The following is a 27,766-nucleotide window of genomic DNA, read 5'->3' on the forward strand; positions in this document are numbered from 1 at the left end:
GCCGCGGCTACAGGAGCGGCCGCGGCGCAGGTCGATGACGCAAGGGCGCGTGCCCGTCGCGGACGGATGACGCATGCGCGCGCGTGCTCAGCACCATGGCGTCCGTGTCGCTGAGCGAGGCGGAGAAGGTGTACATCGTGCACGGCGTCCAGGTAGTAGCTATAGCGGCGGCAGCGGCTGCGGCCTGAGTTCTCCTGGTCCTGCGGACCTCGAGGGCCCTCGGCTCGCCAGGCAAGGGCGTCCAGGACGCTGCGAGGCTGGATCGGCCTGTTGACACCGGCGCGGCGTCGGCGTTTGCCGCCCGCAGCCGGCTCCTCCTGGAGCCCAGGGCTCGCTCCGATTGATGCCTCCCTGCGGCCCCTCGGGTGGCCGAGACACGATCCTCGGCCTGAGACAGTGGGCATCCCCGTGGGCCGCCGCTTAGTGAGTGCGCTTGTCCCCTCCGGCGTGCATTCAGCCCTCGCGCCCTCCTCAAGGCTGAGCTCGGTTTTCTTCTCCCGAAAACGATGTGGGCGTCTGGCCCGCGGTCGCTCACCGGCGTTGGGGAGGCGCTTAGACAACGTGCGCCTGAGGTTGCAGCGCTTTGAAATACACAGCGCTGTACAGAGGAAGCAGTTTGTGAAATTGGAGGACCAAAACCCCTAGGCAGCCATGGCTATGATCATCTGTGCTCACTCTTGTGCGCCCGGCCTAGATCTCTCCTTGTTTCCTCCGCTACCCAGTATCTCTTTCTGGCTGCTCGGGGTGGTGCTCCTCTTCGTTCTTCAACCCACCCTACGGAGTTCTGGTGGCAGCTCTTCTCGTTTCCTTCATGCCTTCCCTCTGCCACGACCAAACTGAAAATCATGTGAAGGCAACCAGCTATCTCATCAGAGGTCCACAACGTGCGTAAAGATTATGTCCTTTTAAATATGACCTCTTGTTATCTTCTCCTCTGATGGACTGTGCAACGCCAGTGTTTAGTCAGTGGGTTGCCTGTGAAACCTGGATTTAGGGCTGGAGATGTAGTTAAGCGGGACAGTGCCTGCCTGGCCAGAAAGGAGTCCTGAGTTCGATTCCTGGTATCAAAATAATAAATAAACTTGGATTTAAAGCCAAACCCACAATCCCATGAGCTTTGTAGTCTCAGGAAAAGATCCATGACAAGAGCCAGAAAGGTCCCACATGGCTCTTATGGGCACCACTGTGCACTCGGTGTAGCTGTCTCTGGTAATAACCCTGCTTTTCCCTGCCAAAGTGCTTCCTGTCTCTGTGGATGCTTGCTGAAGAGCATCTCTTATGCCTTAGTATAATCTTTCCCTTTCCATACTTTTGCTTTTGCATGGCCTTTCCAGCTTCCACATCATCACCTGCCACCCCTCCTTTTGTTTTTAAGACAGGATCTCGCTAGTTCATACTATCCTTGAGCTCATTGTGTAGCCCAGGCTGACCCCAAACTTGCAGTGATCCTCCTGCATCAGCCTCCCATGCGCTGGTATTACAGCCCAGCAGCCCCTCTTTAACTCTTCTTTGAAGTGTCTCCCAGATCATAGAGGAGTCTAGTAAGAGAGCTAGTTTGGCCTACTAGTATTTCCTGCCCTGAAGAACTGGTTGTCCTATGGATTGTGTGCTTTGGGTCACACCCTTACCTCTGGCCTTGGCTGTCGAGGGAAGATAGTGACTGAGTGGCTACCGAAGAGCTGTGAACACAGTGGGCTTTCCCCAAGGACGCTGTGACCATAACCCGGATGTTCAACTGGCTCTTACCCCACCCCGGAGGCTTTTCTCTTTGGATCCTCTCTCAGCTCCTTTGTGGCATGCTCCTGAGTGATGGAGGTGTGGCAGGTGATGTGGGAGCTAGAAAGGCCATGCAAAAGCAAAAGTGTGGAAAGGACTAAGGCATAAGAGATGCTCTTCAGCAAGCATCCACAGACACAGTGCCTGAGTTACAGTTGAGTACTGTAACCACATGTGGGTGACAGGTTTTGACTGGCTACAGTAAGGCCAGAGACAGAGGGAGCCCTACATGCAACTCTGCTACTGGTAAACTTATTTCTCCTGTGGATGTAGTTTAGCAGCTCTGAAACTGCTTTATAGAAAGATTGAACAAATGTGGAAGTAAGATTGTAAGAAATGAGAACTACCTGGTGTCTTGTGTGTGACAGACAAATGAAGCAGGGGTTGATTGTACTGGGCTACTTCCCAGCCCTTTTAAGATTTTGAGACAGTGTAAGTTGCCCAGTTTGGCCTTGAACTTGCAATCCTCCTGCATCTGCCTCTCAGAGTGCTGGCATTATCGAAGTGGCCACTATACCTGGCTGAGGGCCAGCTTTCTCCCTATCTTAGAGGTTACAGATAAGAAAGAAAGCAAAGTTGGAAAGAGCCCTGGGTATTAGATTGGAACTGAGCTGTCTGTATGAACTCATAGCTTTTCAGTAGGCATCTACGTGCAGAATTAAATGCGCTTGTGCGGGAGAGGTGTTAGTTACTCATACATGTATGTTTTTTGTAGCTGGAAAGGTCTAGAAACGGGTGGCTAGTGGCAATGACCTTATCACCGAGATCCTAGTTTTCTGTTTGTTTTTTTTGTACTAGGGATCGAACTCATGATCTCGCACTTGCCAAGCAGGCGCTTACACCACTGAGCTAAATTCCCAGCCAGATCTTGTTTTTTTAGGACCCTTCTCTGGTAGAAGGAACGAAGGCTGGGGCAGGGAGAACACAGGAGGCAGAAGTACCTTGTGTGGCCCTCTGCGGCTTCCCTCTGTGGCTGCAGGCAAAGTAAAACTAGTTAGGAGAACAAGTGGCTGGGCCTTGGTCTGTGTGCCCTGTTGAAGATTCGCTGTCTCCACGTGCTTCTGGGCATGTGTTCAGCCCCGCAGATGTGGAAGCCCTGCTTCCCACTTCCGACATGCGGCCAGGTGTTGCTCGTTTGGTGCATATGCACCATGCTGTGTGTGCTCTGCGGAGGTCACCGTTATACAACTGGCGTGGAGACTCAGCTTGGCCACACCAGCTGCAGGCCTGGGACGGGTCATTCCGCTTGCCCAGGTCCCCTTGTGTAAGACAGCAGCACTGGTCACAGCCAGGACAGAATCCTCACACAGAGGACAGGGGGTGTTGTGCTGCGGATTTCTCCAGGGGGGAGGAGGGATCTGTCTCGCCGGCTGCTGTTGGCGTGTGGTCCCACCTGTGAGCATGGCTGTTGTTGACTCAGGAAGACCTCCGTGTGGATGGCCGTAGCTGTGAGGACTACCGAAGCGTTGAGGTGGAGACCGACGTGGTATCCAACACCAGCGGGTCTGCCAGGGTCAAGCTGGTGAGTGCCGTGGCCACGTTCATGCCCAGAGGTGTGGGGAAACCCTGGGGAGACCACACAAAAGCCAGAGCGGGGTCTTTCCCTACCCAAGGGATCCCTTTAGACAACCGTAACAGAGCCCTCAGGGCTGTCTGTCCTGAAGCAGGGGAAGTCAGGGTTTGCCCCACCTGACCAAGGACCCTTCTCACCTGTGTCCACAGGGCCACACGGACATCCTGGTGGGGGTGAAAGCGGAGATGGGAACGCCAAAGCTGGAGAAGCCAGAGGAAGGCTACCTGGAGTTCTTTGTTGACTGGTCAGTGTCCTGCAGGTGTTTCATGTTTTTAAAGTCCAGTGCTTTAAAGCATGAAAACTGGGAAAGCAAACCTCTAGTTTCCGGTGCAGCCTTCACTTTCTCAATGTCTCCCTTCCACTCTCCGGGAGGTGTTTGCCAACATGGTACAGAGAGGTCTGGGCAGAAGTCCCGCCCTTGTCTGGGCAACCTGGCCAGGTTTGGCCTGGCTTTCCTTGTCTGGAGAGGAGGCTCGTGCTGGGCCGCCCTGTACCCGGCAGTTACAAGGCTGAGCCGTGTGTGTTCTAATTCCAGAAAGTGCCAGCCTCAGGCAGTGAGGGTCTTTGGCTCTAAAATATCTCCTTTTCCTGCTCTCGCTCTGCAGAGAACTGTGCTTGGCTTACTGGGTGTGTGAGGCCTCAGGCTGGTGCAGCCTCTGCCCAGGCTGCAGAGGGGCAGCAGGCGGGCTATAGTCGTACTTCCTTCCCTGTCCTCCAACTGCTTCCTCCATCTCTGTGCCTGAGTTCTCCCACTGGAAAGTGGGGAAGGGAAAACGGAGGGTAGAGGAGAAGTGGGGGTGAACAGGTGTCCGGCTCAGTGACTGGCACCCAGTGAACTCTCCCTAGGGCCCCTCCCTCCCGGTCTAGGTAGGGACCTGGCCTCCGCTTTTGTCTGTGACCCTGCGTCCCTATGCCGGGTGTTGATGACAGCCATCTGCTGGCCCCTGTGAGCTGTGCTATGTCATGGTGTTGCAGTGTCAGAGGTCCCTAAGGCCACCTCCACACACATGAACGTGCTGAGAGGACAGCAGTGGACATTTCTGTCTGGGCTCGCCTGGTAGAGGCTCAGCCCCTCAGCTTTTCACTCAGAGCAGGTCGCCAGCACCCTCTGCTCTCCACACAGCAAAGCTCCAGCTCCACAGGGAAGGAAGCGGAGCATGGGGTGTCCACATGCAGTCCAGGCTCAGGGACCCTGTCCTATGGTCAGAACTCAGAGCTGGCTCCCAGCGCACCAGGCAGCTCTGCGGGAGCCCTTGGGACCACAGACGCAGACCCAGGTCCATCTGTGCTCCTTTGTAGCAGCAAACGGAGCGTGCAGAGAGGCAGGGACTGTCCTAGGGTCACTGCTCAGTGTGTCAGCTCAGGTCTGTCCGCCTCTAACAGCTCTGTCTGCTTCACGTACCTGCCAGGGGCTAGTTTCAGAGGGGTTGTGCTCTGAGGCCCGGTGTGGCCATGCTGATCTCTGGCCAGCATCTCCTGCTTTTCCTCCCAGCCCCAGCCATCCTTCCTGGCAGTCTGGTTGCTCCACAGAGTTGATTTCTGTTGCATGAGCATGTGTGGCAGGGACCTTGCCCAGGCCCCTGCCTAGCCCTTTGCTCATGAAGGAAGCACGGTGCTTCGCCTGACCTTGAGCTGCCCAGGCCAAGGCAGTGGATGGTGACCACGGAGAGGAGAGCATTTGCTTTCCTTCCCTCAGCCTGTATCGTCCATGCCTGAGTCATCAGAGGCAGCCCAGTCTGTGGCACTTGCTTAGCTGCTGAGGGCACGGGCACCACACACAGCGTGAGGTCCTGGGTGCTTTTCACTGTGGCTCAGTAGCCTGTGCCCTCACTGCAGGGATGGACTTGTGCGAAGAGAGCCTTTGCATGGCCCCTACAGGAGCTGACTTCTGGAAGCAGCATCACTTTCCTAGCCCAGGCCCTGCTGCTGGTCTGTTTTCCTTCGTATGTGTTGAAGAAGGACCCAGGCAGGCTTGGAAGCTCCAGTTCTGGGGGGCTCTACCCTTCTTGGGGTGAGCCATCCCTGGGGAGTACGGGGGTCTTTCCTCCAGGAGGGGATGAGGGTGCCAAGCTGAGCTGGTGCTGCTGCGGCAGAGGCTTGCTGACAGCTTTTCAAGTTCATCCTGCAGCCCTGCCCAGCACGCAGGAGCGGCTTCTGGCCACACAGATGTGCCTCTCTGCACTGTGCCCTCCTGGCCAAGGCCTCTGCTCTCCAGCCAAGAAAAGTGATCCCCCAGGGACAGGGTCCCTGCTGGCATTCTGGGTCTGGCTTGATTCAATTCCTTGTCAGCGGCTTCCAGGTTTTAATTATTTAAATTCCCAGGGGGTGGAGAGGTCTCAGGAAGCTAATTGCTTTTCTGCTAACTCAGTCCCTTTGGTTTTGTCTACCTGAAAGCTAACATGCAAGTCCAGGTGGACAGGGCTTCTGCATCCTCCACCCTGTGTCTTGGGGCAACAGAGCTGCAGAGGGTGCCTGCTGTCCGCTCCCCACCCTGCTTACAGGCACCTGGCTGGACTCTGACCTGGAAGTGAAATCAGACCTCCAACCCTGCCGCTGGCCTGCCAGTGATCAGCTGGGAGCCTGACAGTAGGCATTTAAATGAGAACTTGGAAACTTCAGAGGACCCTTCTGGCCAGAGCCCAGAGGAAGGTGTTCTGTAAGCCAGCATGTTGCTTGGCTGCCACTAGGTGGCAGAGCATGGATAGAATCTCAGTGGACTCAGGACTGCCTGGCTTCTCCGGCCTGGGCCTCATTCATAAATATTTCAGTGGGCCCTGTGTCCACCACTTCCCCCTTGACCCTAACTGCTTTTCAATTCGATCTCCAGTGTCCTTCACAAGCAGAGCTTGGATCTTTGTAACTCACCTTGCTGGGTGGGGCCGCCCTCTGCTCCTTGCATGCCTTGCTCTGCCTGGAGCCAGTCCGCCCCGGTCGGAGGGCCAGTGTGAAAACGCAGCACAGGCAGCCTGCCAAGCCAGTGAGGCCACTCGACCTCGAGTCTCCAGAGCAGTGAGGTCACTTCCAGAAACTTTGAGCAGGAGCTCACAGTGAAAGGTTCACAGCACACTGCCGCTCCCAGGCCCAAGCCTGGGGAGGCTGCTGCCTGCGCACACGGGAGGAATCTACCCAGGGCTACTTCGTACTCACTGAGCCCTGATCCTTCATAAGGCTCTGCAGGACACGGCTCTGTTGGTTGTGTAGGAGCAGCAGTAACCTAGAGACCAGAGCCCTTGCCGGGTGGCCGGGTGGATGTGGCCTTGAGCTCAGGCTTCCTCGGTTAACCAGAGATGTCCCGGCAGGAGGAGCAGCAGCTGTGAAGGCAGAGTGTACAGGGTGGAGCACAAGCCTGGATCTGTGTGAGCTGGGCCCAGCTGGAGCTCTGGAGAGGGAGCAGTCCTGCCTCAGGAAGCTCCGGTTTGCTGACTGTAACTGCAGAAAGCAGGAGTTCTGTGCTGGTCTGTGCCCACAGGCCTCCTGACAGGCTATATTGGGGTGCATATGAGCAGGGAGCTAGAACTAACCAGCCAGGATCCTCTCCTGCCCATGACTTGGTGTTGACGCACAGTGTTTTCTTGTGGCTCCCTCCACCTGCCTCCTTGCCTCTAAGTGGAGCCGGGATCAGAGATACAGCGCCAGATGGCGGGCAGAGTGCTTGCCGTGCAGGTGCCAGGCTCTGGTCAGTCTCCACCGCCACAAAGTAAAGAGTCGGAGCCTGCCTGGGTAGCCGAGAGAGTGAAACGGGTTGGCTCACCTCAGAAGCGCGTGGTGAAGGTTTGTTTTCGGTCAGGTTTTATTGGCCCATTTTAGATGTAAGTGAAGGTCCCGTTCATCATAGAGAATTTGTACCTGTGCAGTGGTGAACCTTGAAGAATTGATCAAGCTATGTAGGGCTTGGTGGTGCACGCCATAATCCCAGTACTTGGAGGCTGAGGCAGGGTTGTGAGTTCAAGGCCAGCCTGGGCCGTAATATACAGCGAGAGGCTCTCCCAATATGGAGAGAGTTGTTCAGGTTTCCCTGCTTGTAAAATGAAACAGTCAGAGTCGGTCCTCCAGGGGCTCATGAGTCCTCCTGCAGTTTGAATCCCACTGCACTGGCGAGGCTTTGCTTTCACCTGCAGGGTGTTTTAAATGGTGAATTTAATGGCTGGAAAATATCAATCTGTTGCTGTCATCCCTTCTGCTCACCTGTGGCCCAGTTCCCATCCCTGGCGTCACCTGGGAGGTGTCACCTTTCATCCTCTCCCAGGCCTATATTCCTCCCCACTTTGCTGGAGGGGTCCCTGTGCTACCTTCACTGCCTGATGAGGCGGCCCCTCATCCCTCAGCTCACCCCATTCTTCAGCAAAGCCAGCTCTGGCTTTTCTTTTGTTACCCCTGCATTGTATGCGTCCCACCCTGAGCCCGCACCTCCTGCTGTCTTGGGCTCCAGGAACACTGTGGCCCGCACCAAGCAGAGAGGAGCATGCTGGCCTCAGGAGCCTTGCTCAAAATGCCTGCCTGCTAGCTGCAATCAAAGGCTGATGTGTTTAAAATTAAAGGCTTTTATTTTATTTTATTTTTTTAAATTTTATTTAGGGAGAAAAAGAAAAACAGAGAAAGGGTACAAGTTATACAGATTTACAGAAAAAAATAAACAGTAGGAAATCACTAGTTAATGGATTACATATTGTCACCTTAGAAATAATTGTTCAAGTTACAAAATTAAAGCTTATAAAGTGGACATTCCAACAATGATACTGCAAACAGTTCTGTTCAATGATCCAACAAAACTCAGTAATATCATTATCTATCTTATACACTTAAATATACATGCAGTTATATCATTTAGAGCACTTTCTTTTCCTCTCTGTTGTACAGTGACAATTACACATTTTGGGTTTTGTTGCTCCCACAGTTCTTATTACTCTTTTGGAAGAGAGTAGAACCAAATGTGACATAACAGAACAGAGTCAGTCAAATCAAAAGGGTGGACATAATAGATCATGTAAAAGCATAATACAAGGTGATCAACAATGGTTACCATAATGCCTCCCGCTATCTCTAATAGAATTGCCTATATCATCAGTTATAATAAAATTGAACAAAACAGTAAAGAACAAAACCAAAACATTGGAGACATTATAGGTCTTCAAAAGTAGATAATAGTCAACCAGAATGGGCGTCATAATGAATCCCACTATCTTCACAGCTGTTGCCTAAACTTTTGAACCTGATACTATCAAGCAAAACAGAATAGGGGAACATCAGTCAAAACAAGATGGTGACAGCAATACAGGGCTTTAAATCAAGATAATGGAAAGTCAAAGTGGGTTACTATAATATGTCCTGCTATTTTTTAATTTATTTTTCCCTTAAAAGGATAAAAATAAAAATAAATAATAAAATGGAGATTGAGATAAAAGAGGGCATAACAGCAAAACAGCGCAGATCAAAACATAACCATTTAAGCAAAATAGTGTTTCACCACAAGATAATCCCGACATAAAAGTAGTTACCATATTGTCTCTTTCCTTGAAATCTTTGAGTATAACTTCATATACTGTAGCATCAAATATATCAAAACGACTTCCGGGAGAACATGGCGGACAGATAGCAGATACTACGGAGGCTCTCTGAAAGGCTTGGTTCAGAAGTCAGGAATGGTGCAGACTAAGGAGACATAAGCCGGTAGAGATATGCTCTGCTGACTCAGGAACGAACTGGGCTGAGAGAAACCAACTTGGAATGCAGTCCTGGTGCTAAAACAGGAACAGAAAAGTCTCGGTGTGGAGGCTGGACCCCGCGCCATTGGAAGCCGCGATTTGGGTTTCCCGCCGTTCGGCAGCTGGCTGCCTCTACATCGGCTCGGCAAGGAGAGAGATGCGCAGAAGCTCTGAGAACGGGAGTCTGCGAACGGAGTCGAAAACAGGACGGGCAGAGAGGCGTACACTGTCTTATGGTGAGGTGAGTGAGAGAAACTGACACTCTACCACAGTTTGACTCCAGTGGAGGACTTTCTGGGCTCGGGCAGTCCTGTGGGAGCAGGGCGCGGTGGCGACTCCAGCCACACATTCCCCTCTCAGACGGGATTGGTGAAAAGTGCCTGGCCTGCCTGACGCTGCTGGCGGACGAGGTAGGCTGGCCCAACCCAGATCCCAGAGCCTGACGGTGGCTTGAAGGGGCGACTCCCGCATAGGCTACCTAGTCCGCAACTCCCTGGTGCGCTGCGGTGGGCGGGAACACCTAGCCAGCGCAATTCGATCAGGCTCTGGCTGACAGGGAGGGAAGCTGGGCCTCCTATGTAAGCTTGCATATATAAGGAACAGAGAATATGGGAAAAGGCAGCAACAAGAAAGGCTCCTCGGCCCCCAATTCTGAGAAACAGGCAATAGCGGACACCGCACCAATAGACATAAAGCACCATATAGAGAGCCTCATAGACCAATTCAGGAATGAAGTTATCAACGACCTGAAGCTAGAAGTATGCAGAATAGTTAGAGAAATGCTAAGCACCACCCAGAAAAAAACAGATGGTGGAATGGAAGAACATAAAAAGAGGGGAGAATTGTTTGATGGAGAAAACAGAGAAAGCATAGAGTACGTGAAGCAGGTTCAAAGGGACTACCAAGAAACTAAGAAGTCTATCCAAGAGTGGCATAACAGCTTGAAAGAAACTAAGGACAGACTATCTGAACTGGAGGGCAGACTTATAATATGGGAGAATGAAATGAAAAACTTCTTAAAAATAACAAAGAAACAAACAGCAATAATACAAAGACAAGAAGATGATAAGAGGAGCCATAACTTAAGGATTAAGAACATAAGAGAAGAAGTAGGGACACAAACAAGTGAACTACAAAAGCTACTCACAGAAATAATCCAGGAGAATTTTCCTAATTTAGCAAAAGGTAAAGATACTCAGTTATATGAAGCATACAGGACCCCAGCTACCTACAACCCAAACAGAGCAACACCCAGGCATATAATAATAAAAATTCCAGAAATTCAATACAAGAACAGAATATTAAAAGCTATCAGAGACAAGAAACAGACCACCTACAAGGGAACACCCATCAGAATTACAGCAGATTTCTCGGCATAAACCATCAAATCACGAAGAGCGTGGGGGGAAATAATTCAAGCTTTGAAAGATAATAATCTCCAGCCAAGATTGAGATATCCTGCACAACTGTCCCTGGAAATTGATGGAAAAACAAGGTGCTTCCAGGATAAAGAGGAACTGGGGGAATTTGCAACCACCAATTCAACCCTACAGAAAGTATTGCAAGATATTCTAAAAAAAGAAAAATACAAAGAACCCAGAAATAGTGGCGTGGAGGCCACAACGAATGGAGCAGAGAACAAAATGAAGAAGACAAACTGACAGCTACTGACAGAAAAAGAGCTCAACAGAAATAAGAGAGAGAAGATTGGATGATAGGAACAGCTATTTTGGAGAAAATGACATCTTAATAGGTAATACTGATTTAGTATCATCTTGTTTTGAAGTCTCATCTAGCTTTTGTTCTTCTGTCTCCAATGGTCTAAATAGGTTGTATCTTATTGGATTTTATTATGTACGATAGTATAAGCAAAAACCTTTTAAAGACCAGGAGGTTATACAGAAACCATTGTTCATTTTCTGTTAGTCGATTCTAAATACTCTATAATGCTGTCATTCTCTTAAAAGGTTTTACATTGTTTTGATATACTTAATGCTACAGTATATGAAGTTGTACTCAAGGACTTCAAGGAAAGAGTCAATATGGTAACTACTTTTGGGTCGGAATTATCTGGTGGTGAAACACTATTCTGCTTAAATGGTTATGTTTTGATCTGCGCTGTTTTGCTGTTATGCCCTCTTTTATCTCAATCTCCACTCCATTATTTACTTTTTTATTTTTATCCGTTTAATTAAAGGGAAAAAAATAGCAGGATATATTATAGTAACCCACTTTGACTTTCTATTATCTCGATTTGAAGCCCTGCATTACTCTCACCATCTTGTTTTTGATTGATGTTCCCCTATTCTGTTTTGCTGGATAGTATCAGGTTCAAAAGTTTAGGCATCAGCTGTGAAGATAATGAGATAATGAATCTACTTTTGAAGACCTGCAATGTCTCCAATGGTTTGGTTTTGTCGGTTTTGTTCTTTACTGTTTTGTTCAATTGTATTATAACTAATGATATAGGCAGTTCTATTAGAGATAGCAGGAGGCATTATGGTAACCATTGTTGATCACCTTGTATTATGTTTTTACATTATCTATTATGTCCACCCTTTTGACTTGACCGATTCTGGTCTGTTATGTCACACTTGGTTTTACTCTCTTCCAAAAAAGCAATAAGAACCATGGGAGCAATGAAACCCAAAATGTATAATAGTCATTATACAAAAGAGAAGAAAAGGAAGTGCTCTAAACTATATAACTGCATGTATATTTAAGTGTATAAGATAGAAAATGATATCACAAAGTTTTATTGGATCATTGAACAGAACTGTTTGCAGTATCATTGTTGGAATGTCCACTCTACAAGCTTTAATTTTGTGACTTGAACAATTATTTCTAAGATGGCAATATGTAATCCATTAACTAGTGATTTCCTGCTGTTCATTTTTTTCTTCTGTAAATCTGTATAACTTGTACCCTTTCACTGTTTTTTTTTCTTTTCTCCTTAAATAAAATTTAAAAAAAAAACAACAAAAAACCCCAAACATATCAAAACAATGTAAAACCATTTAAGAAAATGACAGTATTATAGGGTATTTAGAATCAACTAACAAAATGAACAATGGTTTCTGTATAATCTCCTTGTCAATAAGTTTTTGCTTATACTATCATACATAATAAAATCCAATAAGATATAACCTGTTTAGACCAATGGAGACAGAAGAACAAAAGCTTGAAGAGACTTCAAAACAAGATGATACTAAATCAGTATTACCTATTAAGACGTCATTTTCTCCAAAATAGCTGTTCCTATCATCCAATCTTCTCTGCCTCATTTCTATTGAGCCCTTTTTTGTCATTAGTTGTTAGTTTGTCTTCTTCATTTTGTTTTCTGCTCCATTCATTGTGGCCTCTCTGCCACTGTTTCTGAATTCTTCGTATTTTTCTTTTTTAGAATATCCTGCAGTATTCTCTGTAGAGTTGAATTGGTGGTTACATATTCCCCCAGTTCCTTTTTATCCTGGAAGCACCTTGTTTTTCCATCAATTTCCAGGGATAGTTGTGCAGGATATATCAGTCTTGGCTGGAGATTATTATCTTTCAAAGCTTGAATTATTTCCCCCCACGCTCTTCATGATTTGATGGTTTGTGCCGAGAAATCTGCTGTAATTCTGATGGGTGTTCCCTTGTAAGTGATCTGTTTCTTGTCTCTGATGGCTTTTAATATTCTGTTCTTGTATTGGATTTCTGGAATTGTAATTATTATATGCCTGGGTTTTGCTCTGTTTGGGTTGTAGGTGGCTGGGGTCCTGTATGCTTCATATAACTGAGTATCTTTACCTTTTGCTAAATTAGGAAAATTCTCCTGGATTATTTCTGTGAGTAGCTTTTGTAGTTGATTTGTTTGTGTTCCTACTTCTTCTTTTATGTTCTTAATTCTTAAGTTACAGATCCTCTTATCATCTAGTCTTTGTATTATTGCTGTTTGTTTCTTTGTTATTTTTAAGAAATTTTTCATCTCATTCTCCCATATTACAAATCTGCCCTTCAGTTCAGATAATCTGTCCTTAGTTTCTTTTAAGCTGTTATGCCAGTTTTTGATAGAGTTGTTAGTTTTTTGGTAATTTCTTGAACCTGCTTCACATATTCTATGCTTTCTCTGTTTTCTCCATCAAACAATTCTCCCCTCTTTTTCTGTTCTTCCATTCCACCATCTGTTTTTTCTTGGGTGGTGCTTAGCATTTCTCTAACTATTCTGCTTATGTCTAGCTTCAGGTCATTAATAACTTCATCCCTGAACTCGTCTATGAGGCTCTGGAGATAGCACTTTATATCTATTGGTGCTGTGTCTGCTATTGCCTCTTTCTCAGAATTGGGGGCCGAGGAGCCTTTCTTGTTGCTGCCTTTTCCCATATTCTTTGTTCCTTATATATGCAAGTGTATATAGGAGGCCCAGCTTCCTTCGCTGTTGGCCACAGTCTGATTGAATTGTGCCAGCTAGGTGTTCCCACCCACCGCAGCGCACCAGGAGGTTGCAGACCGGGCAGCCTTTGCACGGCCCACCCCTCCAGGTCAATCTGCCTTCAGGGCTGGGACCTGGGTTGTATTAGCCTACTGGGTCTCAGCCAGCAGCGTCACGAAGGCTAGGCACTGCTCACCAATCCTGCTTGAGAGGGGCATACGTGACTGAAGTCACTGCAGCACCCTGTTCCCGCAAGTCTGCCCGGTCCCAGAATGTCCTCTGTTGGAGTCTCCTAGACCGTGGAAGAGTCCCAGTTTCTCTCAGTCACCACAGGTCGATGCACGGCTCCCCACCCATCCTGCTTTCAACTCCGTTCACCGATTCCCATTCTCAGAGCTTCCGCGTGTCTCTCTCCCTGCCGAGCAGATGTAGACGCAGCAGCAGCGGCAGCGGGAAACCCAAATCACGGCTTCCAATGGCTCGGGCTCCAGCTTCCACGCTGAGGCTTTTCTGTTCCTGTTATAGCACCAGGATTGCATTCCCAGTTGGTTTCTCTCAGCCCAGTTCGTTCTTGGGTCAGCAGGGCATATCTCCACTTGCTTAGGATTCCTTACTCCGCACCTTTCCTAAATTCTAAGCTGGGTCTTTCAGAGAGCCTCGGTAGCTGCTGCTATGTGTCCGCCATGTTCTCCCGGAAGTCCAGCAATTAAAGGCTTTTAAACAGGCAGAGCCCCTCCTTAGCATACCTTGGTCTCAGAAACCTGACAGGGCCAGGTTTTGTAGGCAGACTGGTTTAAATGGCTGGCTGGACTGGAAGCTCTGGGGGAGGCCCCTGGGGGTAGCCAGGAGAGCAGGCTAGCCCATCCTTAGTCCCACCTGGAGAATGTGCTGCACCTTCAGGAAATGATTAAGTAAACCCTTTGAGGACAAGGCCTCAGGCTGGGTTTGTGCATGCAGAGACCTCTACAGAGGTATTTTGAAGCATTTATAGCAATGGACTTCATGCTGATTGTGAAGTGTTTAAAATTAGCAGCAAGTTCTGCTGGTTGTGTGCAGGAAAAATTGGTCCCCAGGAGACCTGATTATTTCCCCATGACTGCCCTGCTTTTCACAGCTTGATGCTTGAGCCCCGCAGGGGTGGCAAGGGACCAGCCACAACAACAACTACGTTGCTATGGCAGTGAGGAAGGTTCCCTTTGGAGTGCTGAAATTGGCCCTCTGGTGGCCAGTGGGGATAAGGAGGCCTAAGTAATCAGATGAGCAAAGTTACTGCACAGTGGTGTGATTGGCTTCTTTCTTTTGGGGATCCTGGGAATTGAACCCAGGAAGCGCAGTGTTACCTATTTTTATTTTTAGATGAGGTCTAGTTAAGTTGGCCAGTCTGGTCTCAAACTTGTAACCCTCCTGCCTCAGCCTCATGAATAGCTGGGATTGCAGGTGTGTGCTGTGCCACCCACTGTTGCCCACTCTAACTGGGTTTCTTTTACATTTTTACTTGGAGGAGAGGAGGAGCTGGAAATCGACTCTACCACTCCTGTACCCCTAGTGGTTTTGATTTGTTGAGGCTAGGTTTCACTGCAGTCGAGGTTGGCCTTGGACTTTTGGTCCTCCTGCCTCAGGCTTCCCAGGAACTGGGATTTCGGGCATGTACTGCTGCATGCGGGCGGGTTCATTCTCACGCCTGGATTATGAAGGGTGATCCCTGATGTGACGAGCACAGTTGAAGACCTTTTTCCTCCCGCCCCTGGCTGACCAGCGCCTGCTCATCTTCAGGCCCGAGGCCCCCAGACCTCAGCATTAATCCCCACCTGCTCCCCACCTGCTCCCTGTCACTCCGCCTTCCTCATGGGGATGCCACAGTTCCCTGGCCCAGTCTCAGTCACCAGGGCTTCCCAGGTGGGCGCAGGATCAGAAGAGTCCACAGTTCAGCAGCGCGTTTCCTACCTCTCCCTCCCAGACCTTCACAGGTCCACGTGTGTCAAGCCAAACCCTAGCGGTCTCCTGGAAACCCTTCTGAGTGGCGTGGAGGGTGGCAAATGTCAAATCTGTGGGTTCTTTGTGGAAGGGGTTAGACACAAGTATGGAAACAATGATCAAGTAAAGGGCTAGTGGGCACTTAGTGGGTGGGCAGTCTCCTGCTTTCAGTGTCTTCTTTTAGCTTGGTGACTGCCTGAGGGCTGTTCTTTTAGCTTGGTGACCGCCTAAGGGCTGTGCTGGGACTCTGATGTGTGTCGTACCCAAGGCGGCTGTGGTATGCACGCCATGGGCAGCCTGGCCCTGGGGCGCCAGCAATGCTGTGCAGTGCAGCCCTCTGAGCACTGCCCTGGAGCCCCCAGAGAAGGGTGCTCACTGTCCCTTCCCAATGGGCTTCCCCTCACCCTCGCCCTTTCCTCTCCTCAGCTGTAACTGGCTTCAATAGTGGTCAGGGAAGTCCTGTCACACATGCCAACAGGTCCAGGCCAACACTGGGCTGACTCGTGCAGTGACCAGGTGGCAGATGCCCTTCCCTCACTTGTCCCTTTGGTTGTACCCGCTGCCTCCTGGGCAAGCACTCCTCCAGGCTGTCCTCCCCACCCTCAGTGCCTGCCCTAGAGCCTGTGGGGGAGTCCACCCTCTCTCTCCTTGGCATCTGGAAAAACACACGTGTTGTGCCCTCTGCTCTGTGTAGCTCAGCCAATGCCACCCCTGAATTCGAAGGCCGCGGAGGCGACGACCTGGGCACAGAGATTGCCAATACCCTCTACCGGATATTCAACAACAGGAGCAGCGTGGACCTGAAATCCCTGTGCATCAGCCCCCGGGAGCATTGCTGGGTCCTCTATGTGGACGTGCTGGTGAGTGTCATGCTGCTGGCTTTGAGGACTCATGGCCGTTTCCCTCCCTGCTTTCCCCTCTTTTTGGCCTCCGAGGGGGGTCCCTGGGCTGTAGGTGGCCCCTGTAATAATTCTGTGAAGATCCCTGCAACATGATACAAATAGCACGCATGCAGTGCCATCCTGCAGTGACCACATAGCTCTTTTGTGGTTCCTCTGTGAGGGGCACTGTGATGGGCCTCCAGAAAGTGAGGAAACCAAGACCCAAAGAGATCTGGTGTCTGGCCTAAGGCCTCAGCTCCTGAGCAGTGCCCTGGGGTCAGACCAGCTCTGATGCCCTCACTGTGCCACAGCATCCAGTGAGCCAGAGGTGGATAAGACCCCCTCCCCAGTGGGCCCTGAGGCCGTGACCCCTGCTGCAGGTGAGGCCTCCGGGGCCCTTTTCCATTTGGGGTACACGGACATCCTGCCAATGGACTGGGAATCTCAGCCATCAGTGATAGAGATGTCTTTGTGTGTGTGTGTGTGTGTGTGTGTGTGCTGGGGCCTTGCAATTGCCAGGCAAGCACTTGCACCTCTGACCTGTATCCCTGGCCCAGCAATACAGATGCAGAGCAGCGCACCTTTTCCAGAGTTCCAGGGCCACTGGGCAGTCATAACACACAGCCGGTGACTCTGCGCCCCTGGAAGAGCGGAGTGGGGGGCAGGGGAGCGGGCAGACTCAGGCTTGGCATCAGGGCTGAGGCTCTCCACTCAGCACAGCTGTGGAAGTTAGAGTTTGTGTGGGACATGGCTACAGCATGGGCTGATCTTGGGGGAGTTTGGGGGCTCCTGAGGCACCTTTCCCTGTGTAGGAAGCCCTGCCCCTTTTCACTGCAGCCTTTCTATAGGGCTGGGGGCACAGGGATGGAACAGAAGCGCAAAAGTACAGGAAAATCCCACGGACCCTCCATAGCTGTGTTCACCGCCTTTCTTTCTGCATGTGACGTCTCCCTTCACACTGGATGTTCGGGCTGGCATCTCGGAGGAGGGGGAAGGCCAGGACGGTGCCTTCCTTCACCCTGTGCTCGAGCACTCCTGCCCAGTGGTGGCTGCTGTGACCTCAGACTTCACAACACCAGACACTGGGTCTCAGGGTCATGCGGGTCGCATGTGCAGAGGGAGGCACCTGCTGAGATGTGTGCTGCTCGAGCAGCTCTGTCCTGTGAATGTGTGCGGGGCCTCTGTTCAAGTTGGGCCTGTCACTGTAGTCATGTACACTGGTGCTCAGCGTCGTGAGCTAATCTTCCCTCTGCCCTGTCTCCCTCAGCTGCTGGAGTGCGGTGGGAACTTGTTCGATGCCATCTCGGTCGCTGTGAAGGCTGCGCTGTTCAACACGAGGTAGGTTCTCTTGTGTTGCAGGGAGCCTCGGGAGCAGCCTCAGTGCCCAGCGGGACCTGGAGCACACAGTAGAGGGTGGCCTGACATTGAAAAGGGTGAGATCTGCCTCATGTTAAACTCTAGAAAAGAGACTGCCTCAGTTAAAACTAAACACATGGCTGGGCGTAGTGCTCACACCAGTCATCCCAGCACTTGAGAGGCTGAGGCAGGAGGATCAAGGCTGAGACAGGAGGGTCCCCGTGAGTTTGAGGCCAGCGTAGGGTAGTGAGTTCAAGGCCAGCCTGGACTACATCATGAGACCCTGTCTCAAATACAGACATAGATTTCTGTGTTTATTTTTGTATTGTTTTCATTAGTGACCATGTGTTAAGTAGAAAAGTACCAGACAACTGCAGGGAAGAAAAAAGGGGAGATGCCAACCACAGGCCGGCTGTTCCCGGCCAGCGCCCCAGGGGGGATTTTTAACTTGATGTCTCTGTCACCGTGAACAGTGCCTGGCTCCAGGCTGGTTTGGGGAGGCAGTTCCTGCTCCCCAGGCAGGCCGTGGGGGCCCGCCGAGGCTGAGTTTGTTTGGACTCTGGTCATGTAGCTATCTGTCTTCCTCCGACGGGAGAGGAGTGCATAGCAGTTGAAAGTAAATACATTTGCCTTTGTGTGTGTATGTTTGTATATGTGTGCGTGTGTTTATGTGTGTATGTGAGAGAGAGAATTTCTGATCCACAGGGAGCTTACAGAGTGCAGGCTCGGGCAGTAGCAAGCAGGTTAAGAAGCAGGTGGGGATGGGGCCAGAGGAGGCGGGCAAGCACGGGAGCCGAGTGCTCCATTCCTCCCCACATCTTCCTCACGGGAAAGCTGGGCGCCCTCTGTGACCCGGAGTTAGGGATTCAGGGTCACACAGCACAGTGAGATAAAGCCGGTAATTCCTTGTCATCTTCACGTCCTGCTTTATGCCTGTGTGTCATTTTACCTTTGGTAATCTTTATGTTATTTTCACATGTGTCCCTAAGTTGCCCTTAAGGTCATGCCCTCGCTCATGTCCTGGACAGTCAAATATGTCGGGATTGTGGACGTCCTTGGGGAACTTAGGCTGCCCGTGTGGTTTGAAACAAGTGTGCTCGCGCACACACACACACACACATACACGCACACACATACACGCACACACATGCACATACACGGAGTTAAACCCACCTTCACGAGAAGCTGCGGGCTGGGGTGTGCTGAGCTGAGGGCCGTGTCCCCACACCCCTGGCTGAGCCCATTTAAGATGTGGGTGGCACTCGCCCAAGGCCAGCACCCCGAGAGCTTATACACTATGTCCCACTGCAGCAGGAGTGGAGCAGACTGCCTGGATTTGACACCTTTAGCCTGTGGCCGGGTCTCACACACACTAGGCAGAGGGAGGGCCAAGAGGAGGGAGGGCCGGGCAGGCTGAACGTCAGCATGGAACACGCAGCTGCCTGCACTGGGGCTCCGGCCCAGCCTGTGTGTTACTCTGCACTTAGGACAGGAATGACCGGGGCTGGGATGGACCAGGACTGGTGTGACACAGCCTCCTTTGCCCCAGGAGAATTTCCATGCCTGTTTCCCATCCTGAGAGAGGCAGTACATTTCTCCTGCCGGTCGTGGAGGTTTTAATGGTGTTTCTGCTCCCAGGATCCCAAAGGTTCGCGTACTGGAGGACGAGGAGGGTGCGAAGGACATTGAGCTGTCCGACGACCCTTATGACTGCATGCAGCTCAGTGTGGAGAATGTGCCCTGCATCGTCACCCTGTGCAAGGTGCGGCTTGCATCCTTCAACCTCCCCAGCTGTTGGGATGGGGTTACGGTGCTTACAGTGCAAGCCCAGACCCAGGGACTGGTTTAATGGGGAAAGGTCCCTGTAGCTGCTGCTTTGTTCGCTCCTCAGCCCTTTCCCGTGGCACTCCGGCTGCCTCCTTTGATCCCCTTTGCTCCGTGCCAATGTGGTTGCTGAGGAATGTGCTAGGGCAGGGAACAGCGGCCCAGTCTGTGGCCCAAGGTGTTGGACCGGGTCCTGGGTGGCTGACTGTCACAGGGCCCAGGGACCCTGCAGCCTGATTTTGGCTGAGCCACTTGTACCAGCCCAACATGGACACACAGCTGATACCACCTGGGGCCTTTCACACACATATGGCCAGGTGTCACTCCACTTCGATCACCTTGTCGCCTGGAGTGCATGACTCCTTGGGTGCTTGGGGCCCAGCAACCTACCTGTACTTGGCTCGCTTTCAAACTGGTCCCTCCGCAGGCCGTCGGGATGCACCACTGCAGTGAGCGGGGCATCAGGTGGCCACACATACGACTTCCTGCCCCATACCCCTCTGCTGCAAAGCCTGTGGCCCCCAACCCCCACGCCCTTGCCTAGTGGCCTGTGATAGAAACATCCCGCACCCTTTTGAGTGCTGGTCAGTAGGCAGAGCAGCCTGAGAGGAAGTTGTGAACGAGCAGCACGAGTGGGGGCCTCTGCCTGCCATTGATATCCCTGCCAGCAGGCCAGAGGGCAGGACCGGGGTGCACAGACCTCCCTCCCTCCACAGATCGGCTGCCGGCATGTGGTGGATGCTACCCTCCAGGAGGAGGCCTGCTCCCTAGCCAGCCTGCTGGTGTCGGTCACCAGTGAGGGGGTGGTGACGTGCGTGAGGAAGGTGGGGAAGGGCAGCCTGGACCCCGAAAGCATCTTCGAGATGATGGAGGTGAGATGGACTGTCACCCTTGGGGACCTCCCCCAGCTCCACGCTGGGGAGCAGGCAGTGACCTGGCCAGGGAGTGGGGCTCGGGAGCAGGGAGCAGGTACAGCAAATGCCTGCCCCCTCCAGACCCCAGGTTGCTGCATCTCTGTGAGGGCATTAGAAGTCACCAGCTGCTCTCAGGTCACAGGATGTCATGATTTAGTGGGCAGTTGACTCCTTGGCTTCCTGCTTCCTGTCCCACAGAGGGAGACAAAAGTGGCACAAGGATTGAAAGGCGACTATTTCCCCACTTCTGTCTGCTCTAGAAGGCTGGCGTGGAGCCCAGCTGAGGCCAAGAGCCGGGATGAGCATAATGGGCTGTGCAGGTGCCGTGGGCCTCCATCCCACGTGCTCGTGGATCCCTTTCCCTCTCTTGCCTGGAAGCCCCAGGAAGGGTCCTGGCTGCCCATTGGCCTCCCCAGATTGTCCTCCCACGCAGCCACCTTGGCTTGCTAGCTGAGTTGCAGGAGCAGAGTGGGAACTGATCACTTATTCCCACTGGTGACCACCATGTCCCCAGGCATGCCCTGCAGCCACTGCATAGCCAAGCGCTGGTCACTGGGCACAGTGGGTGAGCCAGCTGTCCCAGCAGCAGTGGGGACCAAGAGTCTGCTGGTGGGCGCTGGCAGTGCAGGGGTGTCTCCTGGTCTACGGGAGCTCACAGCTTGTCTCTCCCCTTCTCTTGTCCTGCAGACCGGCAAGCGCGTGGGCAAGGTGCTGCATGCCTCACTGAGGGACGTGCTGCGCAAGGAGGAGAGCCTGGGGCCCACACGGCCGAAGGTGGGCTTCCTGGGATGACCAGCGCCCATCCTCTGTGGTGGCCTCTTCATTCCCTTCCTCTCCTTCTGGAGATAGGGTCTCGAGCTGTGTCCTCCAGGCTGGTCTCGAACTCCTGGACTCCTGCCCGTCTCCCCCATGGGTTGCTGGCACGAGAAGTGTGTGCACCGCACCCCACTTTCCTTTTCCTCAGGAACTGCTTTGTATATATTTTCTTAGTGTGAATCTGAAATTAAAGTCTGTTTTCTGGCCTGCTGCCCTGTGGCTCAGGTTCTTCAGCCAGGCTGGGGCGCCAATGCCTCCTGGATGAGCCCTGGGAGGGACCTGCGGGAAGGGGCCCCTGGGAGGTGCATGCCTGCGCTTGGGAAGGTTTCTCTCCACAGAGCCTTCGAGGTCAGGGTGCACAGAGGAGTCCATGAGCTTGTGCGTGGGGCCGGAGGGGGAGGGGGCCGGCGCTCAGCGACTTGGCGCCTCTTTGCTTCTAACCCTTCCTTCCTGGAGCTCGGGCGGAGCCCCCTCATCAGCCCTCAGCCAGGCTTATCCCTCCGGTTTGGAAATGGCTTTGTGTTGTATAACTGCTCCCTGGGGCTTCCTGAGATTTCATTTCTCAGATCTGTGGACACTGCCATTTGATTACTCAGCCTGCTTTGCACCAGGGGGAAGGGCAGGGAGGGCAGGCTTCAAGCCTCTGTTCTGCTCTTCCTGGGTAGAGTGGGGCTTGCTTCTCCAAGTGGAGCTGAAACTCCTACATGGATTTCAAGGACCTGGGAGGAGCTGACTCTTGGGAGAGGGTCTCTGTCCCAAGTGCCCCTCAGACAGGCAGGAAGGCATCAGGCCTCATCCTGGTGGGAAAGGCAGCGAGGGCAGAGCCCTGCCTGGTGCAGGCAGCCCCGTCCCTGTGGAGAGAAGTTTCTGCCCTGTCGCATGCACCATCTGGGTTGTCACCTCCCCTTTTCTATTTCCAATGAGCATCCTCTGGCACCAGGACACTGTCCCCGCTGTCTGCCCACCAGGAGCCTGGGACACTGGCCATACCAAGGTGAGGTGTTGTTCGGGCCCAAAGCGTAGAAGCTGTGGGCCTGGACAGCCACTGTCAGGTGACTAGGGTACCACAGAATGGGGGCTTCCTCCATCACAGCTGGGCTCAGCCGGGCTGCCCCTTGGGGCCAAGGGAGCACTGGAGACAGAGCCCGGGGGTGGGGGTGTCCTGCTGGACATGGCAGGACCGTGGCTGTCTCTGATGGCCTTGAGGTAAACATTTCAGGGAGGAGCACAGCGCTCTGGGAGCTCACAGTTCTGTGATCCCAGCTCCCAAGAATTCAAGCCTGCAAACTTAGGGGTCAGCAGCTGCCTGTGCCCTGCTCACTGACGGGGGTGATCTCACATAGGGCCGGCCTACAAGTATGGATCCAGACCACAATAGACCAAACCCTTGGGAGCGTCCATGGCCGTGGACCCAGGCGCTCTGCTTCTGGGAATGTAAGCAAAATGAATATGGGAGTACAACGGGAAGCAAGAGTGCCCATGCAGGGATGTTCATGGCCATGTGGGAGCACTTGTCTGGGGAAGTGGCCTCTTGCATGGCAACTGTGCCCCCAGGCCTACTCCCCACTCCCCGCTCCCCGCACCTCCGTGCACCCAGTGTGCGTGGCCCAGGGGACTCCATGTCTCCTGATGACAGCACTGCAGAGGCTCCTGCACAGAAGTGCTGCACTGCTACCAGGGTCCAGGTCTCTAACTGTGCCGAGGCAACCAGGCACCAGGACTAGGGACAGGATTGAGCCTGTGATGCCCCCTGCCCTCCTCACCCCTGCCCTCTGTGCCCCATTGGCCACCTCCCTGAGATCCCGCAGCAGGTCAGTCTTGGACTCTGCCACACTAAGTATCAGCCCTCAGTGCGGTCAGCAGATGGCACACTCACTGCCACAGGTGCCATGACCGGGAAGGGAGGACCAGGCCTCCTGTTGCACTGTCACCTGGCGAGAGGGAAAGGGGCACAAGCCTGTGGTGAGGGGCATGGAGGGTTAAAAACTGGTGGTCAGCTTAACAGCAGAGGAACTGAATCAGCATGCTGCTGAGTGTGGACAGCCCTGAGGGCTGCTGCCAGCATAGAAGGGAGACCTGGAGAGGGAATAGCCTGTGGGCTCTCTTAAGTGTTGTTGTTTGGAGTTGTGTGTTCTCCTGGAGGAGCTTGTCATGCTGGCCCCCCTGATGTGAACTCGGCTGTGGAGGAGCGGAGCTCGGGACCTTGACACTAAGAATGGCTGCGGTTCGTTTGGGGGGAGCTCTGGTCCTTACTCTGAGCATCGCTTCCTGGCTCTGGAGGAGAAGATGTGTGCTGTTCAGTCTCCAGGGCAAGCTTGTCACCCTTGCGCCTTGATACGAACTCAGCTATTCTCATCGTCGGAGAACTTGGGACTTCACTGTCACTCAGGATGGCTGTGGCACTGTTTGGGGGAGCCCTGGTCTTACCTTGAGCATTGCTTCCTGGCTCCAGTGCAGATTCCTCAGCCTGCTGGCACAGATCCTTCACCCCACTGTTCAGACTTTCTGGCTTCCAGTGCAGATCCTTGATACAGACTTGTGTGAGACATTGTCGTGGGCTCTGGGTCTCCAGCTGGACTCATGCAGGACATTGCCATGGGATCCAGACCCTCAGCTGGATTCTCTGAGTCTTTAGTGTGTGGACAGATTTCCTGCACTTTCTTGTGTTTGACTCCTCGAGTGACCATTATATATAATACTGTAAGTCATGTGTCCCGTATGTGATTATTTTCCTTGCAACCCCAGACTACAATAAGGGATCTGCCTTGTGAAGTGTGGAGTCCATGAAGCGAGCAGCACTGGAGCATTGCTGGCTCCTATGAGCTGCCTTTGAGGAGTGGCTGGCCTGGTACCTGGTTCTTGTAGCAAGCAGGAGGAACCAGATGGCCCACCTGATGCCGCAGAGACCGGCCTGGAGCTGGGGAAGGGACAGCCTAGAGTGCCCGCCCAAGGTTTGCTGGTACCCGGGAACCGGAAGGTGCAGTCCCTGCCTGGGTCCTTTACCAAAGTCAAAGGCAGCCATCGAGAAAGACAGGGGCAGAGAGCTAAAGACAGGACGTTGGTCGTCCTTCCTTTTCTCTGAAACTTGGAGTAGGCAGAGGCAGCACCACCTTCCTTTTTTAGGGAAAGCAGCCACCCCTCTCCCAGAGACCAGGCCTGAGGCGGAAGCTGCAGAGGTGATGCTGGCCAGCAATGGCCTCCTGCCCCTCCTTTCAGACCAGTGACTGGGGCCTGATGGACTTCGTCCTGCAGAGAAGTGCAGTTCCTGCTGAGGGAGAAGTCACATGGTAAGGCACTCCTTCCGGGGACTCCTCCCATCCTTCCCGCCATCTACTGCAGCTCGGCAGTCCTCTTTCCTGAGGGTCTTTAGTTGTGCTGTCCTGGCTTCCTTGAGCTGATTCAAGTGTTGTTGGGGAGGAGCCAGAAGTAGTTCCTCCCGTTCTAGCCCTTTGTGCGGGATGAAGTCTTTTGACTGAGACAAATCAATGCAATACATCCTTAATTCACATTAACAAAATGTTTGGAAAGCAAATCTCCTAAATGGAAGGATGGTGGAACGTGTGCTGTCTGGTCTCTGTTTTATGTTACAGTGAAGTCACAAGGCCTTGGTGCTGGGTTCTTTATGTTAAGGAAATCACGCTTCTTGGGCCTGGTGCATAGAAAATAGCAGGTAGCCGAAAATGCTAGTAAACTGTGTGTGCAACTAAGCTAAGTTTGGAATGGATCAAAGATCTAGATATTAGAAAAAAGACAAAACAAAAAACAAACCAGAAACACTAAATATGCTGGAAGGTAGAACAGGTAAAACTCTTGAAGACGCTGGTGTAGGCTAAGACTTTATGAACAAAACTCTGATTGCACAGGAACTGTCACAAAGAATCAACAACTGGGATCTCACCCTACTGGAAAGCTTTTGCACAGCAAGAGAAATCACCAACAGAGTGAAGAGACAATCCACAGTGTGGGAGAAAATGTTTGCCAGCTGTTCCTCAAAGGATTGCTATCGAGAACATATAAACAACTCAAAAATATCAGTCCTCCCAGATTCAAAGACCCAGTTCAAAAATGGGCATCGGAGATGAGTACATACTTCTCAGGTAAAGAAATACAGACAGCACATAAATATGTGAAAAAGTGTTCAACATCAGTGGTTATTCAGGAGATGCAAATTAAAACAACACAGATTTCACCACATCTCAGAAAGAATGGCTAATATTAAGAAATAAACCAGTAACAAATGCTGGAGGGGCTGTGGGGAAAAAACCCTTCTCCACTGTTGGTGGGAATGCAAACTGGTGTAGCCACTGTGGAAATCAGTGTGGAGATTCCTCAAAAACTAGAATTAGAGACCCTAGTCAACCCAGCTGTTCCCCTTCTGAGTATCTTCCCAGAAGAACTAAAAACATCATACCACAGTAATGTATGTGCTCCCATGTTTACAGCAGCACAGTTTGTAATAGCCAGATCTTGGAAATAACCTGAGTGTCCATCAACTGAGGAATGGATAAAGAAGATGTGATAAAACAAAAAATGGCTGGGATGCAGCTCAGTGGCAAGGTGTCTGCTTGGCAAGCACAAGTTCAATCGCCGGTACCAAAAAACAATGTGGCATTTTTATATGATGGAGTACTACTCAGCCATGAAAGAAGGATAAACTGGAGACTTTTGTAGGTAAATGGATGCAACTTGAGACCATGCTCATAAGTAAAGTGAATCAGACTCGCATATGTAAACATCGTATTGTCTCACTAGTGTGAGAAACTGAGAAAAAAAATATATATGTATAGTTAAGATAGCTATACTGTCGATTTCTCTGAGCTCACTGCAGAGAAAGGTTTGTGCTCATATTGTTTGGTCAATGGAATGCAGATGTCTTGTGCTTTGAGTAACTGATTTGAAGATAACAATATGCAATGTATATATCACTGTTAATGTATATAACAGTGGTTATATATATATACACTGTTATTCCCTAATTATTGTGTGGTAAAAGTTTTATTTTCTCTTTAAAATAAAATAGATTTGAAAAAAACAAGAAACAAAACAAAACCGGTCTGCAGGAGGGTGGGCTGCGAGCCCGTGAAGGTACAGGGACCATGTGCTGGGGGTGCTCTGAGGTCTCCCCTTTGAGCCTTGGGCCTGGTGCCCACTCATACCCAGTGTCCCCAGCCCGGAGGGAGGCCCATGTTTTGGAGGGCTGTGCATGTTGGAGGCGCGCACGCTGCCCTCGCTTCAGCCTGCTTGCTGAGTAACTGGCAGAGCTGCCAGCTGGGAATGGGGCCTGGGTGACAGGGCTCTGCCCACCACGGCAGGCAGTCCTGCTGCTTCCTGCAACGGCATTTCCACCAAGGGAAGGGTGCCGCGCAGACTTCTGGGAGGGAGGTGTCTCCAGCTGGGCCATGCAGAAGAAAATGCCACCTCCAAGCAGGTGGCTTTGAAGAGCAGTTCCTGGCCTGCTGCTGCACCCACTGGCAGGACCTGATCCTGGGCCTTGGGGTGACCAGAGCTAGCTCTTTGGTCATAATGTCGGGGGGGGGGTGCGGTGGATATGGGGCAGCAGTGCACCCCAGCCAGAAGCTGGTAGACGGAAGTAACAGCAGGTCCCCCAGATGCCCCGTCAGCCGCCCCCACACCAGCACCTGTCATCCTCCCAGGCGGGGTGTGGAGGGCCTTGCTGCAGTGGTGGCTGTCCATAACAAGGTTGTGTCCCAGCAGGATGTGTGGGACATGGCAGATGCCCTTCCGGCCCCTGCTGCTGAAAACTCTGGGTGCATTCAGCCTTCCTGTCTCGGAGCATTTTGAGCTCTCTGGCGTGGCCTCAAGTTCCAGTGACAGGTGAGACAAGGCACACACTGTCACCAGCTGCTTCCTCCTGGGAGCACGGCGTGTGCAGATTGGGATGAGGATTTAGGACTAAGCTGGGTACGCAAGGCACAGAGGGGCTCCCGCCAAGCACCCCGGCGGGGTTACACTGCGACCCACAGCAGCTGAAGTGTCCAGGACCAAGGCCCATCTCCTCTTCGAGCTGGGGCTGTGCGGCCACTGGAAATGCAGAGCTGGCCTGAGCCTGCCTGTGTGTTTTCCCAGAAGTCCAGACTCCAGTGGCTCCCTGTTCTCAGGAGAGGAAGGGACAGGGTGGGCACAGGCCATTGTACTCCCTGGTGCCAGGGACAGTGTGACTACTCACGCTGACCTCTTCTTTCCCAGGGCTTTGTGGAATCCGGCTTCCTCCCTGTGTGACTTCCATCTGTCTTAAAAGAATCTGTGTGTAGTGGGACAGAGGCCGTCACCCCATTTTAGAGCCTGAGTCTTGAATCACTTGCCCAGGGGACACAAGTGTCAGGTGTCTTGGAACTCAGAACTCCTGGTTCTGCTTCTCCGGTTGTGGGGGCAGAGGGTTGAGACAGCATCTCACTGTGTGGCCCACGCTGGCCTTGAATTCATGGTGATCTTCCTGCCTTGACCTCCCAAGTGCTGGGATTGCAAGCGTGGCCACCACCCCAGCCACCACCGCTGCTGACCTGTAAGGACAAGATACC

The 27,766-nt window shown here is 52.0% G+C and overlaps 1 protein-coding gene across 3 annotated transcripts; it reads left to right on the forward strand.

The window, feature by feature from the left end:
• The first annotated feature begins 18 nt into the window (after positions 1–18).
• On the forward strand, positions 19–21,433 carry Exosc7 (exosome component 7). Of its 3 annotated transcripts, none has more exons than XM_003477017.5 (8): positions 19–152; positions 3,197–3,298; positions 3,499–3,593; positions 16,131–16,296; positions 17,585–17,655; positions 19,312–19,435; positions 20,214–20,369; positions 21,099–21,433. In XM_003477017.5, exons 1-8 carry the CDS (start codon positions 96–98, stop codon positions 21,201–21,203), a joined length of 876 nt encoding a protein of 291 aa, XP_003477065.2. In that variant the 5' UTR covers positions 19–95; the 3' UTR covers positions 21,204–21,433. The 3 variants fall into 3 exon arrangements, with proteins under 3 accessions (XP_003477065.2, XP_023416083.2, XP_063117098.1); XM_063261028.1 differs by lacking the exon at positions 19–152 and adding an exon at positions 654–884; XM_023560315.2 differs by lacking the exon at positions 20,214–20,369.
• The last annotated feature ends 6,333 nt before the right edge of the window (positions 21,434–27,766 follow it).

The sequence above is a fragment of the Cavia porcellus genome, unplaced genomic scaffold (genome assembly GCF_034190915.1).
Source record: "Cavia porcellus strain 051 isolate PalLab524CR breed Dunkin Hartley unplaced genomic scaffold, mCavPor4.1 scaffold_14, whole genome shotgun sequence".
NCBI classification, from domain to species: domain Eukaryota; kingdom Metazoa; phylum Chordata; class Mammalia; order Rodentia; family Caviidae; genus Cavia; species Cavia porcellus.